This window comes from Talpa europaea (assembly GCF_964194135.1).
Source record: "Talpa europaea genome assembly, chromosome: 2".
Classification (NCBI taxonomy): Eukaryota; Metazoa; Chordata; class Mammalia; order Eulipotyphla; family Talpidae; genus Talpa; species Talpa europaea.
Genome location: NC_140068.1, coordinates 63,788,427 through 63,808,173, shown reverse-complemented (window position 1 = coordinate 63,808,173; position 19,747 = coordinate 63,788,427). Strand labels below are relative to the sequence as shown.

The window sequence follows — 19,747 nt, the reverse complement described above, 5'->3', positions numbered from 1 at the left end:
AGTTTTTAGTGTGTTCAAGGGAACTAAGAGGTGGCAACTGAGATAGTTCTGAGAGAGAAGAATGGGTGTGATGAGATGGGCTTGTAGAATTTTAGAAAGGGTGAAATCACACAGGACCTGACAGACTTTGATGGGGGGCGTAGCTTACTACTAGGACAGTTCTGAGTTTCATTGCAGATATGGTCTTGATCTGAGAAACTATTGATATAATAATGTGGAGATTTGTCATTACCACTTTTAATGAACACTCTTCCCCAATTCTCAAGAAATTTAAATATTTAGAACCGATCCTGAGAAAATATCAAGTGGAAATACTCAGAGACTTTTCACTGAAGAGTGAAAAGTTCAGTCTTCACACTACAGATTGTCCCCACATCAGTATGGTTGGATTTAGATTTTCAACTTTATGTTGATGGTGTGAAAACAATATACATTCAGTAGAGACCATGCTTTGAATTTTTATCTTTTCCTGGACCAATGAGAGGCAGTACTCTTGTGATGGTAGGGTGGCAGCGGTGAAACAATGCATATTTGATCACACCCTCTGAGATCTGAATTTATTATTGATCAGAAATTTAACTTTGCACATGTACAAGGTAAATTTGAGTATGGGTAACTGTCTCTGAAACCAAAGTTTGAGACTTAGCGAACTCATGTAACAATGACTTCAATAAATGTATAAAAAATACAATTGTATAAAAATGGTATAAAAATTTTATAAAAATAATTTATAAAAAATCTCTGTCAGCAACTGTGCCAACAGAAAATTGTCAGATTAGCAAAAGATTGATAATGATGATAACGACAAAGTTACACGGGCCAAACTCTTATTTATGTAGAAACTTATGCCAACCTTTCTATTTTAAAATAAAAACAATCTATTGATGAATGGTATTGTTTCATGGAAGGCTTACCTCTGAAAATAAACAACTGATAGGAAGATGATTTTAAAGAATAATTGTATAATGTCTTGTCTAGAACAACTTCATTTTTTTCATCCATCTTTGGAGGTGTGTCATCACTAATATCTGACTGCAATGGCCTAGATGAGCAAAAGTGAAGGATCAAAGTCTATGTGGATAGGAAAGTCATAGGCACTGATTCTGCAAAGTAGGAGAGCTATGGCCAGTCTCATATGTAGAGATGTAAACATTGCAAGGAATCAATATGGTTCCCAATATGATACATGGCTACATATCTTCCACATATATAACCTTCATAGCATTTAACCAAGTGGAGCACATACTTTTGTTTCTCAACACTTTGTAATTATAAACTGTCAATAAATAGTTGCTTGGAGTTGTGTAGGCTACTGTACAAATTTTCTTTAAGCATTTACAAAAAAAGTATAAAAGGTTAAACTTTTCTGCCCTCAAGAAGTATACAAATCTATTAGGAAAAAAATAGGACTCTTAAAATAGTCTAATGGTGGTAAATATCAATATTTGATTAACAAGCCAGGCACCATTGAATCACTAAGGATATTACATTGAAGAAAGTAGACAAAAATTCATGCTTTAAGGAGTTCACATTATATTGCGGAAGGGGTGGAGAGTTATTAACAAGATAAATAGGTGATAGAAGTAAAACCATAGGATTTTATAGACTACTTTACCCAATGGAATTATTTTGAATTTTTCCCTTGAAACACATTAAAAAAAAAACAGGTAAAATAAAATTGTATTGTAGTTTTTTTTTTAATTTTGGATTAATTTTTGATTCACAGAGAAATTGCAAAGATAGTATAGAGAGTTGGTGTATATTCTTCACTAAATTTCCTCATTAAGATTTTATATTACTGTGGTCAAAATTAAGAAACCAGCACTGACACATTAGTACTAACTAAACCTGAATTATTTGTTATTTGGATTTTACTAATTTTTCTATTAAAGTTCATTTTCTGTGCTAGGATCCAACCCAGGATACCATGTTGTCTTCTTTCCTTACTTCTGGTCTGACAGGGACATTAATTTTAATAATGTATTTTATTCAGTTTAGTATATAAAACTTGTTATCAATATTTTTAAGTGACCAATAATGCATTTTACATTACTTTTTCATGCTAAGTCTTCAAAATCCTGTGCATTTAAAATTGCAGCACAGATCAAACTTATACTTTTATTGCAGTTAGATCTGCATTTAGATCTCCACAAAATTTATGGTTGAATAAGTAGATTCACGTAAACACCACATTCCAAATATATGTATAAGTCTTCCAATAATTGCACTGAGTACTGTTTTTTTAATTTAAATTAATTAATTGATTTAAACATTATCTTCTTCGGTTGCACTAGCCATGTTTCAAGAATTCAATAGCAATATGTGGTTAATGGCTACTGTGTTGAATAGTACAGCTCTAGACAACTGTAAGGACTTTTGGCTTTTATTTCAATTGAGACAGGGAGCTCTGTGTTTTGAGCAAAGGAGTCACTTCATCAGATTAAAGCTTACTTTGTTATGCTGGAGAATAAACTGAGGGGTGGTAAGGACAGAAACAAGGAAACCAGCCAGGAGGTTATTACAGTAATTCAATGTGAGTGGTGAAGATCACCTCTAGCAACAGGGGTTGTCTCAACTATCACTGCTTTGCTATGATTCTCCCCTGCTGCTCCCTGGCCGTATATTTCAGCAAATCTGCCTGTTCTGCTCCCCATACTGTCTCTTGTCAATCCTCTCTCACCCACCCCCCACCTCAGGTCTACATCCCAGTTCTACATATAAGTAAGTAAATACATCTTTTTAAAAAATGGAATAATGGGGCCTCCCTGGTGGCGCAGGCGGTTGAGCACCGCACTGTGAAGCTGTTCGCAGCCTCTGCAGCGTGGGTTCGATCCCGGCCGGCCTGTGAGGGTCCCACAGGGCGAAGCAGACCTCTCCTGTCTCACCCACTACTCTCCTCAGCAGTGTATTTCGTCAATCTACCTGTTCTGCTCCCTGCTGTATCTCTGGTGAATCCTTTCAACCACCGGTGCCTCTGGCCTGCGCCCCAGCTCTTTTATAAAAATAAATAAATCTTTTTAAAAAATTTTTTAAAAAAGCAGGTTTGGAGGTAACAGAAAATCAGGATCTAAGTTTTGGACATTTTGAGTTTAAGATGCCTCTGAGAGAGTTAAGTGGAAATGTGAAGTAAGCAATCGATATAGTGTCTAGCGTTCAGAGAAGAGCGCTCAACTGGATTTATAAATTAACATATAGATGGTATTTAAAAATTTAACTGCATGGGGGAAGCAAATATTGTTTAAAAATGAACAATGTCGGGCCTCCCTGGTGGCGCAGCGGTTGAGCACTGGGTTGAGAAGCTGCACGCAGCCTCTGCGGTGCCGGTTCGATCCCCGGCTGCTCCCCGGCCTCCGGAGGAGGGTCTCACATGGCGCGCAGACCTCTCCTGCCGCCCGCTGCTCCCCTCAGCAGTGTACTTCGGTCCTTCTGCCTGCTCTGCTCCCCGTTCTGGCTCTGGTGAATTCTCTCACCCTCCCGCACTTCTGACTGTACCCAGTGCATGTATAAACAAAAACAAACAAACAAACAAATAAATAAATAAAACATGCCTCTATAAAAAAAAAAAATGAAAAAAAAAAAATGAACAATGTCATAGGGCCTCCCCGGTGGCGGTGGCGCAGCGGTTGAGCTCTGGGTTGCGAAGCTGCCTGCAGCCTCTGCAGTGCCGGTTCAATCCCTGGCAGATGGGCGAGGTTCCCACATGGCATGGCGCGCAGACCTCTCCTACCACCCACTGCTCCCCTCAGCAGTGTACTTCGGTCCTTCTGTAACAGGGTGGTCCCCAGGAAAGGGGGAGGTTCCCTGCCCCACCCAAGGGAGGGTGGAGCTGAGCAGGAAGAGGAGAAGCTGCAGAAGAGACTGAGGAAGGAAGGACCAGGATGGAGCCAGGAAACCTGGAGGGGGCGCATGGAGCCTAGAGACACGTGAAGAAACTGCGCTTGTCTTTTGGTTGTGGACTGGGTGACACAGATGTGGGTGAGACCCATGGGGAGGTGACAATGGCAGCTTTTATCTTGATGTTGATTTTGCTCTTTTCCTTCCGGGCTTGTCTGGTTGTTTCTGACTCTTTTCTGTGGGTCCCCACTGGAAGATGCTTTAGACTTGTGGCAGGCTTTGGGGCCTTGCTCTGGGCCGATCCCATATGGATGGAGTTTTACCCACGAGGGGACGGGTAACTTTGGGTGCTTCATTTAGAAACTAGACTCTTTGCCTTTCCTGTATTGTTTCCTAGTTGTATTAAAGTTCCTTCCCATTAAAGTCTCATATGTTTTGTGTTGATGCGCCGGATGGCAGAACCCATTTAGAATAGGCAGGTTTGCGGGGTTTGGGCTGCCCCCCTCCCTGCCCTGTAACAAAATAAGTTCCAAGCAAAAGTAGTGTTAGACACTTCACTGCAAAGGCGGTAGTATAGTAAGACATGTACAGATCATTTCGCTCTGCTGAAACAAAAATGTAGCCAGCAGGTATTCAAAGATGCATTGTGGGCTTTCAGGAGGGCTAGCCAGAGCCGGGAAGGCGAGTGTTCTAAGGGCAGTTTCGGGGTTAACAAGGGACAGAAATACTTTCCTACACATGCACAAAACCAACCAATCTGTGCTACCATAGGACGAAGGTCATAATGCTTGTGCAGCAGACATTTCATGTGGCAGATGAAAAGAGAGCATAGTCTTGGGCTGAGCAGCAGCGCAGCATATACAGGGAGGCCCCTTTTCTCTGAGAGCAAGAGCACTTGAGCTCTTTAAAAAAAAATTCTTTTTCTCACATCCTTATTATTTTTTGTATAGTATTTGACTTCAGGGCACTTGAGCTCTTATGTGAGGCAGGCTTGCGGGAGGTGAGAAGGTGAATTCCGGCCTGGCAGTCGTTCTGAGCAGCTGACTTTCACGCAGACTCCAGCAAAGGGGCGAAAGGGCTTGGCTGGAAGACCAACCATGGAGTCACTTAGGGACTCTGTTAAAGTTCTTAAGTAGTCGCTCGGGCCTAAAAAACTCTGAGCTCCTCGAGCTGCCGGCAGGGCTGAACGTAGCTCTGTGCAAGAACCTTTCTTGCCACATCCTCCCTTAGTGGAGTGAGGCCTGACAGTGAAGGTCAAGGAGGCGCAGGGCGGGGAGAAGGGTCCACTCAAAAGGGCACCTTTCAGGTCTGGGCGCGGGGAGCTCCATCCCTCCCCTTATTTCCCTCTCGCGAGGTAGCCCCGCCCAGCTGCAGCTCCCTCCCGGGCAAACATTTGGGTTGGGTAAACTGGCCCACTCTAGAAAGCCGGCAGAGCGTCGCCGTGGCAACGCCCGCCGAATGCTTGCGCGCCAAAACGCATGGGTGGAGTCAGAGCGGAAGACCCGCCCCCACGCCGGAGTCACGGGTTGCGGGGAATGGGGCGGAGCCTACGCAAGGATCCAATCACGGCAGGCGCTTTCACGTGACTACGCCCGGCCAATAGGCGGCCACGGCGAAAGCAGCGGGGCAATTCAAACGAACGTGTTTACGGAGGGGACTAGGATTGGGTCTTTTCTCAACTCCGTTTTCGGGCCGCTGCTTCCGGCTCGCCGACTGGCGCAGGGACGGCCGCGGCCGGTGTGTGTGTGGGCTTCTCGGCTACTAGGGTCGGTGAGTGGTGGGGGAGAAGCAGGGAGGGCTCGAAGCCGGGTGGAAGACTAGGGGCGCGGCTGAACGAGCTGGGGGAGGGGAGGGGAAGTCTCTCGCCTCCGCCAGTCCCCTGGGTGTTGCGTTAGGTTTTGTTGAAAACCCCGGAAGCAGGTGGTGGGTGTGGTCCTCGCTGGAAAGTGGGCCCGGAGGGGCTCCTGCGGGGTGGAGGGGAGTTGGGGAACGAAAGATCGTCGTCTTTTTCTCGGCTAGTGTTTTAGAACAAGGAGAGGAGATGGCGGCGGCGTTCTAACAGTTACCTTTCAAACCTGACTTCAAGGGAAGCTCTCTGGCTGCCCATTTTATCATTTCTTTTCATTGTTGGACTCCAGGTCAGGGATTGCATTGGTATCAGAACTCAGCTGGACAAATTGAAAAGACCTGCGGGGTGTGTGTGTGTGTGTGTGTGTGTATACTACATAGTTTCATAAGTATACTATTTTTATAATATCTGTGTTTAGATGTGTTCGTACAACTAATGCTATAGTCTTCTGGCTTCTAAAAGGCGAGTTGCAGCATTTTTTTTCTTTTAATGCTAGTAGAATTAGATGGTTGAGAAATCACAAGGACGTTGACAGAAGAAAGGCTGCAGACCAAACATCCCAACTTGCAGACGAACAGGTATTCAGTAGGAATACAGCTGATTCTCGGTAGTGTGCTTACTGTGGCAAATCACGATCCTGCTAGATCTGTACGATAACAAGCCTGATGATATTCCAGTTATCAGTAATGGACCATATGTTTGAAAGCACTTGCAATGTGTACTTTTACTTACATAAAGCAGGTCAATAAAGGAATGGTTATTCTCATTACTCAGAGGATTCTTTTTGTCTGTATGCCACTACCAGATTCCAAGCACAATTCCTTCGCATTTGAGAAAACACTGTATTTGCAGATAGTCCAAAGGATATCTGGAAAAAGAGTGAAAGGGAGGTGTAGAGGAAAAATGGAAAGTTTAAAGGGGGGTGGGGAGGGACATTCAGGAGCAGCATTTTCTCTTTTGTGCAGTGGCTTCATTTGGTGCACTTGGTCGATTGGAAATTTTGCTGGATAAATTAGATCTGTGGATTTTTTGTGTACATATTTTCATAAATACTAATTATATCTGTATTTAGTTGTATTTAGACATAGAACTGATGCTTTAGCTTTCTGGGTTCTGAAAGGCTAGTTGCAGCATGTTTTTCTTTAAATGATAGTAAAATTAGAAATTATGACCAGTTCATTTCTTTTTCTTAGAAATGGAGGCTGAAGATTTAGGTGGCAGAGAATTGACAATTGATTCCATAATGAACAAAGTGAGAGATATTAAAAATAAATTTAAAAATGAAGACCTTACTGATGAACTAAGCTTGAGTAAAGTCTCTGCTGATACAACAGGTGAGTTCCCTTTGAAGTGCACTTTTAGGCATAAAAGGAATAAAATGTTAAACATTATGTGTTCACATATGTAAATTTCTCAGTATTGATCTTGTTTGATCGGCTTAAAAATGAGTTTGAAGTATATAGAGATAATGTTGGATTACCCAATGGTAATGGGAAAGGCTTACATTTTCTTTGCGTATATAGTATGCTAGAATAAAATTATTCCACTACAGCATAAAATTCTCTTAGGCTACATAGAGTTTTTAAAAGTATTAATTTTTCTGATTTTTTTTCTTTCCTTTGAAATAATGTAGTTTAGGGAGTAAAATATACCCTCACAAAAGATATATAAGCAATAAGTTCCTCATATTTACATGAATTGTTAAACTTTTTAAAAAATATTTTAAAGAGTTAATGTACATTCATGCTGGGAATATAAATGATCGTAATTTGAAGTAAAAGTGCAATTTGACACTCATTTTATTTTTCTTCTGCTTTACATTTTGTTCCCCTTGTTTAGATAACTCGGGAACTGTTAACCAAATTATGATGATGGCAAACAACCCAGAAGACTGGTTAAATTTGTTGCTCAAACTAGAGAAAAACAGTGTTCCCCTAAATGATGCCCTTTTAAATAAATTGATCGGTCGTTACAGTCAAGCAATTGAAGCACTTCCTCCAGATAAATACGGCCAAAATGAGAGTTTTGCTCGAATTCAAGTGAGATTTGCTGAATTAAAAGCGTAAGTATTAGTATCTTAACTTCATCTAACTATGTTAACTTCATCTAACTAGTATCTTAATTTCATCTAATATGTTAATTACATTACATAAAGTAAAATGAAAACGTGTCAGGATTATTTGCAACAACTAGTGCGGTTTTTTTTTTTTTTTTTTCTTAAGAAAATTTTTTTTTTTCCTTAAGAAATTTTTTTTAATTTTTAAAAAAATTTTTTTAGTTGTAACATCTAAATTTTATTTTTATATTCCCTATACAATTGCAACCCCCTTATTTTGACCCCAATCCCTCCTTTCCCCGCCCCCCACTCCCCATAGTGTTGTCTCTGGTTCATAGTTGTTTGTTGATTTTGATTTTTTCTTTCTTATAGTTATTCTTTTTCCTGGCCCCTTATTTAGGTTTTCTAGATTCCTTCTATGAGTGAGACCATCCAGTATTTTTCTTTTTCTTTCTGGCTTATTTCGCTGAGCAAGATCCCTTCTAGCTCCATCCATGTTGCTGCAAATGGCATGTGTTTATCTTTTTTGAATGCTGAGTAATATTCCATGGTGTATATGTACCACATCTTCTTGATCCAGTCATCTGTTTTTGGGCATTTGGGTTGTTTCCAAAGCTTAGCTATTGTAAACAGTGCTGCTATAAACATAGGGGTGCAGGTGCTCTTTGGAATTGATGTTTCTGTGTCCTTTGGGTAAATACCTAGGAGTGGAATTGCTGGATCATATGGGAGCTTTATCTTTAGTAGGTTGAGGAATCTCCACTCAGCTTTCCATAGTGGTTGGACCAGTTTGCACTCCTACCAGCAGTGCAGGAGAGTTCCTTTTTCTCCACATCCTCGCCAACATTTGTTGTTGCTAGTTTTCTTAATATATGCCATTCTCACTGATGTGAGATGGTATCTCATTGTAGTTTTGATTTGCATTTCCCTGATTGCAAGTGATGTTGAACATTTTTTCATATGCCTGTTGGCCATTTGTATTTCCTCTTCGGATAAGTTTCTTTTTAGCTCTTCCAGTCCATTTTTTGACTGGATTATTTTCTTTGTTTTTGTTGAGTCTCATCAGCTCTTTGTAGATTTTTGTGATCAGTCCTTTATCATTAGTGTTGTGTGCAAAAAATGTTCTCCCAGTCGGTGGGGTTTCTCTTTTGTTTTTGTTATTGTCTCTCTTGCTGTGCAGAAGCTCTTTAATTTGATGTAGTCCCAGCTGTTTATCTTTGCCTTCACTATCACTGCTTTGGGTGATGTGTCTGTAAAGATGTCTTTGAGGTGCATGTCATGTAGTGTTTTGCCTATATTTCCTTCTATATATTCTATGGTTTCAAGTCTTATGTCTAGTTCTTTAATCTATTTTGAGTTGGTTTTTGTGCATGGTGTGAGGTAGTAGTCAAGTTTCATTCTTTTGCATGTAGTGACCCAGTTTTCCCAACATATTCTTTGCTCCTTTGTCAAAGATTAGTTGACCATAAATCTGTGGGTTTATTTCTGGGTTTTCTATTCAGTTCCATTGGTCCTTGTGTCTGTTCTGGTTCCAATACCATGCAGTTTTGATTATTATGGCTTTGTAGTATTGTTTGAATTCTGGGAGAGTGATGCCTCCATTCCCTTCTTTTTTTTTCAGGAGGGTTTTGGCTATTCAGGGGTTTTGGTGGCTCCATATGAATTTCATCAATATTTTTTCTATTTATTTGAAGAATGACATTGAAATTTTAATTGGAATAGTGTTGAATCTGTAGATTGCTTTTGGTAGGATGGCCATTTTGATAATGTTAATTCTTCTGATCCATGAGCAGGGGATGCCTTTCCATTTCTATGTGTCGTCTTCTATTTCTTTTAATAGTGTTTTATAGTTTTCTTTGTATAAGTCCTTTACTTCTTTTGTTAGGTTTATTCCCAAGTATTTGATTTTTTTTGTTTCAATAATAAAAGGAATGGTTTTCTTGATTTCTTCTTCAGATTTATTGTTTGTGTATAGGAAAGCTACTGATTTTTGTGTGTTGATTTTGTATCCTGCCACTTTACTAATCTGATTGATTAGTTTAATTAGTTTTTCTGTGGAATTTTTTGGGTTCTCTATGTATATTATCATATCGTCTGCAAATAGTGATAGTTTGACTTCTTCCTTGCCTATTTGGATTCCTTGTATGTCTTTCTCTTGTCTTATTGCTCTGGCTAGAACTTCTAGTATTATGTTGAAAAGCAGTGGTGAGAGTGGACATCCTTGTTTTGTTCCAGATCTTAATGGGAATGCTTTCAGCTTTTCACCATTGAGAATGATATTGGCTGTGGGCTTGTCATAGATGGCCTTTATGATGTTGAGGTATGTTCCTTGTGTCCCGAGAATTTCAAGGGCCTTTATCATAAATGGGTGTTGTACTTTGTCGAATGCTTTCTCAACATCTATGGATATTATCATATGGTTTTTTATATTTCTTTTTGTTGATGTGTTGGATTACATTGATTGATTTTTGGATGTTGAACCATCATTGTGTCCCTGGAATAAATTCTACTTGGTCGTGGTAAATTATCTTATGGATGCATTGTTGGATTCTGTTGGCAAGGATTTTGCATCAGTGTTTATTAGGGAGATTGGCCTGTAATTTTTTTTGTGTGTGTGTGCCGTCTTTGAACAACTAGTGCGTTTTGACCTAATACTTTTGTTTATAGTTACTAGGTGAATAATGGTAGACTCTCTTTACTAGGCACATTATTGCCATAAAAGTTACATATTCTGAGTCTTCCTGAATAGAAGATGATTTTAGAAAACAATTTACTAGCATTTAATTTTACACTAAAAGAAAAACCCCTATCTTTTGGAAAATACAAAACTTAGGTCACTGTGTCTTTTTTCCTTAAAATTTGACTCTGAAATCTCTATTACAGTATTCAAGAACCAGATGATGCACGTGACTACTTTCAGATGGCCAGGGCAAACTGCAAGAAATTTGCTTTTGTGCATGTATCTTTTGCACAGTTTGAACTATCACAAGGTAATCTGAAAAATTCAAGTCCAAATTTTAAGTAAAAGGTAACTTCCTGATATAAGTCACATATGTAAACCACATATATGAAAGTAGAAATATGAAGCAATTGACATGAAAGCTGATCGTATGGGAATATGAGGGAAGAATGCCACCTAAATGTAAATGCAGGGAATATTTATTCTAACTTCCAATTATGGAGAGTAATCCAGGAAAATAAAAATGAACGTGGTGTTTGTGTTGTTAGATTCCAGAAACATCTGAAGGACTGTGGCTTTTTCACTGAGAGTTGTGGAATAAAGGCTATGAGATATTTAAACTAGACTTTTTTTTTTTTTAACTTATTTTTAATTTATTTATTTTTTACATCGTTCATTTTTAAACAATGTTTGCTTCCCCCCACCACCCTCAGGTGTAGTCCCCACAGAATTTCCTTCACCAGTGCACCCATGCACCATCACCACAGTCCCCTGTGTTCCTCCCTCCCTCTGATCCCTTTCCCTCCTCCTCCCCTGCAGGATGTCTCTGGTTTATAACTATCTTAAACTAGACTTTTTAGATAAGCTTTTTATGTTATGGCTTCATAGCATCAAAATACACAACAGAACATAGCTATAGTATTGTTAGGTCTTTTTTAATTAAAAAAAAAAACTATACTGCTGCAGAAGTTTTTATTACTTGTTCACTTAGTTCTTCATAATCTGGACTTTTTAGATGGAACCAGGACAGTTTCTCTTTAGCAAGAAATATGTATAATGTTCAGTACATGAAATGCCACTATTCTGAATATTAACCGCTATTGAATGTTTATATTTGTAAAGTTTGCAAACTGTTAGAAGCTAGAGACCATCTCTTAACTTGTCCCTAAGTGCCAATTTGCACAGGTTTGTGGTTCTTGTAACTGTGCATAGTCAATAAATTCTACAGTAAATATATTGGGCAAGTTTACAGTTGTAAGAAAATTGGTAATTTTTCTGTAATCTCTTATATTCATTTGTAGTCAAAAATGTAACTAAAGTTGTCTGTTATTTTGAAATTTTGGGGTGGTGTAGCTAAGTCTGATAGCCAGAAATTAAACTCCCATTACTTTTCATTAACATGAATCCTTGAGATAGACAGTTCTTTAGCAAAAGATATCAACCTTTTCTTACTAACTTCTGTTCTAAATGATAATTATAGATTAATGCTATTACTATTGTAACATATAGGGCTTAGTTTTTCTTTTTCCCACATTCTCTTAGGTTTCTGTTTTAGTGGACCTTTGCTGTCTGCACTTTATAACTGCTTTGTTACATTTCTTCTCTTCTGAAAATGGACAATGGTGAATAAACTAATGCATAATGACATTAATTACCTGTTACACAAATAACTATTTGACATCATTTATCAGAGATGAGAGAATATGTGCTTATGAAATAAAGTACATGAGCCTTAGAATAATTATTTTTGCCTAAACCTTTTTAATTTTTCCCTAGGTACTGATAAATATGTATATGGAAAGTAAAGACTACTTAAAATGATGTTTTTATATTGTTAGGTAATTTCAAAAAAAGTAAACAGCTTCTTCATAAAGCTGTAGAATGTGGGTCAGTGCCACGAGAAATGCTGGAAATTGCCATTCGAAATTTAAACCTTCAGAAAAAGCAGCTGCTTTCAGAGGAGGAAAAAAGTTTATCTGGTAAATGTATTGATGTGTGTTAATACTTTTCTGTGGTAAATTGTCCTGCAAAAATGGATTCAGGATGTATTATAGAAAAACACTTATGTAGGATGATTAAATTCTAAGGTTAAATTTTAGATGTACAGGAGATAAGATTTTTTTATTGAAAGATTTATTTATTTATGCATACAAGAACTGGGGTACAGGCCAGAGGTGTGGGAAGTGAGAGGATTCACCAGAGATGGAATGGGTAACATAACAGGCAGATTGACTGAAATATGCTGCTGAGGGGAGCAGCAGGTGAGTCAGGAGAGGTCTGCTGCGCGCTGTGGGTGTAGCTCCCTGGCCGGGTTTCAAACCCATGCTCCACTGGCTGCGGACAGCCTCATAGGTTGCGTCTTAACTCCTTGCACCACCAGAGAGGCCCAGGAGGTAAGATTTTAGAAGCAGAAAGGTCTTCAGTGTACCCTGTGAGAATTTTTTTTCCTAATCAAGCTCATTGGTAACACAAAACATGTAAACACAACTTCATGTAAGCAAGAGAATGGCTTTGCCTTTAGAGATAAGGAATGTGCTTTGAGTCAGGAAACAGTTACAGAATTATAAAAATTATGAAATATAGTTAAAGAATTACCTTCATGACTTCTTAATGTCTATATCTTATTTGATGTCAGATATTTGCTATGAATTAACTTTTTAAATGTTCTTATTTGTAAGATTAGATTTTGTATATTCTTTTTATCTTTATAAATTTAATTACAGTTTCAAAATTTTTACAGCATTTACAGTATTAACTGGCCAAGAATCACTCCCCAATTCATTTGGACATTTACAAAATAGAAACATCAATTGTGATTCTAGAGCACAGACTACTAAAGGCAGGTTTTTATACGGGTAAGGAAATAATCCATTTTTTAATGCTTATCATACATATCTATTATTAATACATTATATATGTTTCCTCGTTATCGCTATAATATGTTTAGTAGTTAAAGAAAACACGTGTCAATATTCTTTTGAAAATTGGGGGTATTTTCTTTCTGTTTAGAGAGAACATGCCTCCACAAGATTCAGAGATAGTTCATCGAAATCCCTTAAAACAAACAAGCAAACGGGTAAGTTATCTTTATTTATTGATTAAAATGATAGTAGTGAGGTCTATGTTCATTTCCTACTTGGTTACATAATCTTTCAAAACATTTTTAGTCATGTCCATTTGGAAGAGTCCCAGTTAACCTTCTAAGTAGCCCGGATTATCATGGGAAGACAGAGGGTTCAGTTGTACCAACTTTTACAAAAAGGTATGTTTGGGTTTTAATTTTACAATTTGTTTTCCATATGTGAAGACTAAAATTCTTTAACTGTGAAATAATAATCATGGTCTCTAAATGCTATCAGGGATAAAGGAATGAGTGGGAGATAAGATAATGACTTTATTTTGCTTTTTCACTCATTAAAAAATTCATTAAAGGGGGCCTCCCTGGTGGCACAGGGGGTTGAGCACAGCATTGTGGGGCTATCTGCAGCCTTTGCAGCACAAGTTCTATCCTCGGCTGGCCAAGAGCAACCCATGTGGTGCTGCAGACCTCTCCTGTCTCGCCCGCTGCTCCCCTCAGCGGTGTATTTCAGTTGGTCTGCCTGTTCTGTTTCCCGCTCTGTCTCTGGTGAATCCTTTCATCCCCCTGCACCTCTGGCCTGTGCCCCAGCTCTTATATGCATAAATGAATGAATCCTTCATTAAAGGAACTATTAAAAAATTTGGAAACATAGAGGAAAAAATATTAAGTCAACACATAACTTAAAACACTATGCAGACATTCCTATTCTGAAAACTTTTGATGTTTGAACATGTCTCATTTATGAGTAGCCTCACTAGCAAAAATCTCTTCTAATGTGTATGGAAATCTTCTATACTAAGGATGGAAGGAAGTCTGAGAATAGATTTTTTTTCTCACTTATTTCAAGGAGAGAGCACTATCTGAATGATACTTAATTCTTTAGAGCTCAGAACATCAAAAATAGGGCAGGTAGAGAGAAATGAAATACTGTTCATGAATCCAGTGTTTTCTCCTTCCTTCAAATTGGATATTTATTTCCTAAAATTGGGAACCTCGTACAACTTGATAAGATAGTTTTTCTTAATTCTAACAGCTCTTCAGAGCATATTTATTGGAAAAGAGTCTTTAGATTCCAGAAAATCATTTTATTTTATTTTTTTATTATTTTTTAAAGATTTATTTATTCATTTATTTATATAAGCACTGGGTACAATCAGAAGCACGGGAGGGTGAGAGATTTCACCAGAGCCAGAGCGGGGAACAGAACAAGGAAGTACACTGCTGAGGGGAGCAGCGGGTGGCAGGAGAGGTCTGCGTGCCATGTGGGGCCCTCGCCCGGTGGCCTGGGATCGAACTGGCGCTACAGAGGCTACAGGCAGCTTCGCAACCCAGTGCTTAACCACTGCGCCACCGGGGAAGCCCCCAGAAAATCATTTTAAAAGTAAACTTTGAAGATACAACTGACTATTTTTAGTTGGTGTTTTTAACCCTAAATATATACTATACTTAAGACTTGATTAAATATTGATGTTGAAAGTAGATTTGGTTAATATACAAAATCTTGTAACTATTATCTTGTCATCTTCATTGAAATACCTAGCTATAGAGTGATGATTTTCTCCCACTCCAGAAAAATAAAAACATAAAACTCAGCCATTTTTATTTTTGTGTTATGACTGATTATATGGTAGGCACTGTGGAGGTCCACAGAAGGGGCTTATCCTTAAGCTCTTTGCTATCTGAAGTTTTACCTATACACTGCTCTTCTTTCCTGCATTTATACCTTAACTCCTGTCATTACTAATTACATAAGAAAGTAGGCAATTACCATTCATCTCTTAATTTTTGTCATTGCCTGGCACCTTAATCACATTTGTACTAGAATCGTTTTTGTTTTTGTTTTTTTAATTATATTTATTAAGGTAACTATACATTTTAGGGGTATAGGTTCATACCCCTTCAAATGTAAAGTATACCTTGACTACCACCAATACCCTGATAATCCTCTATGATAGTCCATTGTGCCCTGTCCCCTCATTCTGTTTTCCCTTCACCTGCTGGATGTTTCAGTTCTACAGTTAAATTTCAAGATTTTGGTTTTGTCCATTTGTTTGCATGTGGCTGAAATCATCCAGTATTTGTCTTTTGCTTCTAATTTATTTTGCTTTGCATAATTCCCTCCAGTTCCATTCGTATCATTGCAAATGGCAAGATTTCTTTTTTTTTTTAAATGCAATGTCTTTTTTTTTTTTTTTTAAGATTTATTTATTTATTTATACAAGCACTGGGTACAGTCAGAAGCACAGGAGGGTGAGAGAATTCACCAGAGTCAGAGTGGGGAGCAGAGCAGGCAGAAGGACCGAAGTACACTGCTGAGGGGAGCAGCGGGCGGCAGGAGAGGTCTGCGCGCCATGTGGGACCCTCCTCAGGTGGCCGGGGAGCAGCCGGGGATCGAACCGGCACTGCAGAGGCTGCGGGCAGCTTCACAACCCAGCGCTCAACCGCTGCGCCACCGGGGAGACCCGATTTCATTTTTTTTTTTTTTTAATAGTTTAGTCATATTCAATTGTGTACACAGATCACATCTTTTTAATCTGCTTATCTGTTGTTGGGCATTTAGGTTATTTCCATAACTTGACTATTGTAAAGGATGTTGCAGTGGACATATGAGAGCATGTAGTGTTTTTGTATTCTTTAGATACTTAGGAGTGGAATTGCTGAATCAAATTATAGACTTATTTTTAATGTTTTGAGTGATGTCTATACTGTTTTCCACAGAGGCTGAATTCGTCAAACTTCCCACAAACATCACACTAGGGTTCCTTATTCTCCAGGCCCTCACCAGCACTTGTTTCCGGCCTTTGTGATAAGGGGCATTCTCACAGGTGTGAGGTGGTATCTTGTAGTGGTTTTGATATGCATTTCCCTAGTGATACATGATGATGAGCATTTTTTCATTTGCCTATTAACCATCCGTATATCTTCTTTGGAGAAGTGCCTCTTCAGCTCTTCTGGCCATCTTTTGATTGGATTGTTTCCCCCCCCCCTCCCTTTTTGTTGAATTCCATGAGTTCTTTTAAGATCTTGGATATTAGCTCTTCTTTAGATATATAATATGCTAAAATTTTCTCCCATTTGGTTGGGTGTCTTTTTGTTTTAATAGCATTTTCTTTCACTGAGTAGAAACCAGTTTTATTCTTTTTCTAGTTTTACTATTTTGCAAGTAATTGTCCAATTTTCCCATTACCACTTATTAAATAAACTTTCTTTTTCTATTTTATCTTCTTGACTCCTTTATTTTAAATTAACTGTCCATGTAAGTGTGCTTTTGTTTCTGGGTTCTGAATTCTATTCCATTGATCTGTGTCTTTTCTATTCCAATATCATATTGTTGATTACTATTTTTTTGTAGTATAATTCCAAGTCTGGGATTCTAATACATCTTTATTTATTTTTTGTCAGAGTTGCTTTGACTATTCAAAAATAATATATTGAAAAGAAATTAAACATTAAAATCATTTTGTTTTATGGATAATAGACAGACCTCTGGATCAGAATGCCGAGATAGGATTGTGCCTGGATGTAAATCAAGTGTAAATGATTCCAGTGAATTGAGAAATTTAAAGGTATTTCAATTTTTACATCTTTATGTGGAGCAAGGGTTGCTGATCCAGAGTCCATGGATTTTTTTTCCTGGGGGAAGGAATCTAAAGTTTGTGTATTTCCAAAAGTGTTCCTGAAGCCCTAGAGATGGAGGACCTCAAATGGGAAGTGGTAGAGAAGTGCTAAATTGTTTCTCAATGATTGTGGTGACAGAGCAAAGACCAACAATTTCTTGGGATTACTATGAAGCAGCAATTACTATGTATGTGCTTAATATATTAGTTGGTCTGGGTAGTAGCCAGGGGAGCCATTCCCCTCCACCCGAGCTTTTCTTTCTTGGTATGTTTAATTGTATGATCTGTCAGGGCATCTTAGACAAAAATGAAAGAGTAAATTATGGAGCAGAGGTGACAACTTAGATAATCTCAATGTCCTGACATAGCAGAGCAACTTTTGTTGAACTTCTAAGATAGGACACAGTTTTAGTCCCTGGTATACTGACAGTTTTAGTGACATTACAATTTTATATTCTGTGTAATTCCATTTCATGGTAATTTTTAGAATAATAATTTTCACTAATCTCAATTAAGAGAATAGCACTTAGTTGTTTCAAAAGTTTACTTTCACTTTCTGGATTTAGAATAACAGCTGTCTTAGACCTGTAAAAATTTTAATTTTGGCTAATGCTGTTATTTCTGGTGATAAATACAATCACAGTAACAAAATGTAGAGGCATGTTTTATGTTGGGTTCAAATTTTCTAATCTCTCTTTTTAAGTGAATATTCTAGCAATTGAATAATATGGCCTCTGAAAACAAATCAGCCAAATTAACCATTTCCATTGTTCCAGTCAATAATGCAAGAAGTTAATCTTTGCTTGAAGTTTATGAGTCTACATATAATATAGCAGATAATTTTCCCAGCAGTCTTTTCATATAGATGACACTTTGGCATATTGAACACTAAATAAATTATTTCTTTTACTGTTTATGGGATTTTATTTTACTTGATCTCTTTTTCCTTTCCTGTAGACTGTTCAAAATATCCATTCCAAGGAACCTCTCATGTCAGATGAGAAGAGTTCTGAATTAATTACTGACTCAGTAACCCTGAAGAATAAAACTGAGTCAAGTCTTATGACAAAATTAGAAGGTAAGAGTGACAAAAGAGATTTACTTCTTTAATTTTGAATACCACTTTGTTGCTTGTGAAGCCGACTAGCCACCTAAGAATTGCATTAAGATTGTCTATGCCTCTTTATTTTGTATTCCAGTTGAATTACATAATGTATGCAAAGTATTGAATCTGTAGCAGAGAAAGTGAAGTGAAGCTGAGTTTTTTTGTTGTGGTGGGTTTTTTTTTTTTTTTTTTTTTTTTTTAGTTTGCTTGGTAAGTACTTTCTAGAATGGACAATTCTCTTTTATCAAACATTTGATTTTACAGTATGGGAGATATACAGATAAATACATTGCTGGCTAGAAGGTAAAGAGTGTCACAAGAGCCATATAAATAAAATAAATATCCTTACCTTTTGGTAATAGCAACAAATAAAATTTCAGAGACTAAAGAAAACGAAGAACCAAAGGTTCTAGAAAGTAACCAGAAGCATTGGCAGTCTAAGAAGTCAGAATGTGTAAACCAGAATCCTGCTGCGTCTTTAAATCAGTGGCAGATTCCAGAGGCAACCCGAAAACTTGATTCAGAGGTAACAAATGTAACACTGTCATTGTTTATAATGTGCTAAAATAGTTTACCTGAGTGATGTTTTTTAATATTCACAAAACACTGATCAGTGGTGTCATAGCTTCAGAAGAATAAATGTCAAGCTGAATTTTTTTCTGTTTTCAGTTGTGTTTCTAGATTATCAATGGCCGTTTTCTAAGTTGTTTAACAACAAAGTTGAGTAGTTGCAACTGAGACTGTCTGGCCTAAAAACCCTAAATGTTTGCTGTCTTGCTTTTTACAGAAAACAATATGCTCACCTCTGAGCTACTGCAATGTTGTACCAAATCATTTAACAATTTCCTATTCACATCCTCATGGATAAAATAAAGAAATGTAGGCTAGACATGGCTATGAATTTATAATTGGTTGAATGATTATTCCTTGCGACTAAGGACCATTTCAGAAGGAATGAATCTGGTAGACTACTAAAGAGGCATACCTATATGTATATATGTGTAGTCCATAGCCGAGCTCTTCTCTCTCTCATTTTTTTTTTTTTTTTACTTTTAAAGATTTATTTATTTATGCATACTAGAACCGGGGTACAGGCCAGAGGTGTGGGGGATGAGAGGATTCAGCAGAGACAGAGAGGGGAACGGAACAGGCAGACTGACTGAAATACACTGCTGAGGGGAGCAGCGGGCGAGACAGGAGAGGTCTGCTGTGCCATGTGGGTAGCTCCCTGGCCGGGGATGGAACTTGTGCTGCAGTGGCTGTGGATAGCTTCGTAGGTTGCGTCTTAACCCCTTGGAACCCCACCTACCTTTTACATTCTTAATTTCCAAGGCCCCAGTGTAGGTTAAGTATATCACTATTTACTGTATTAGAAAGTAAATCCAAGAAATGTTTTAATATATGTGCTGCCGAAGCGAGCACAACAAGAAATGTTTTAAAATACTAATTTATTAAAAATAATAAACCTAAAACATGAACATAGATACACTTATAAAAATAAATATTTTTTTGTTTAATTGATGTGTA

The 19,747-nt window shown here is 37.9% G+C and overlaps 1 protein-coding gene across 2 annotated transcripts in view; it reads left to right on the top strand.

Annotated features, from left to right (window-relative positions):
- Positions 1-6,878: 6,878 nt before the first annotated feature.
- Positions 6,879-19,747, top strand: part of TTK (TTK protein kinase) — a gene marked incomplete at both ends in the record, with an annotated part of 35,716 nt that continues 22,847 nt past the window's right edge. For both annotated transcript variants that reach the window (XM_084259589.1, XM_084259588.1), the window contains 10 exons: positions 6,879-7,017; positions 7,523-7,745; positions 10,623-10,729; positions 12,258-12,398; positions 13,160-13,274; positions 13,429-13,495; positions 13,587-13,681; positions 16,977-17,064; positions 18,073-18,193; positions 18,601-18,746. In XM_084259589.1, coding sequence (XP_084115715.1) covers positions 6,879-7,017; positions 7,523-7,745; positions 10,623-10,729; positions 12,258-12,398; positions 13,160-13,274; positions 13,429-13,495; positions 13,587-13,681; positions 16,977-17,064; positions 18,073-18,193; positions 18,601-18,746 — 1,242 coding nt within the window. The remainder of the gene's footprint in view (positions 7,018-7,522; positions 7,746-10,622; positions 10,730-12,257; positions 12,399-13,159; positions 13,275-13,428; positions 13,496-13,586; positions 13,682-16,976; positions 17,065-18,072; positions 18,194-18,600; positions 18,747-19,747) is intronic.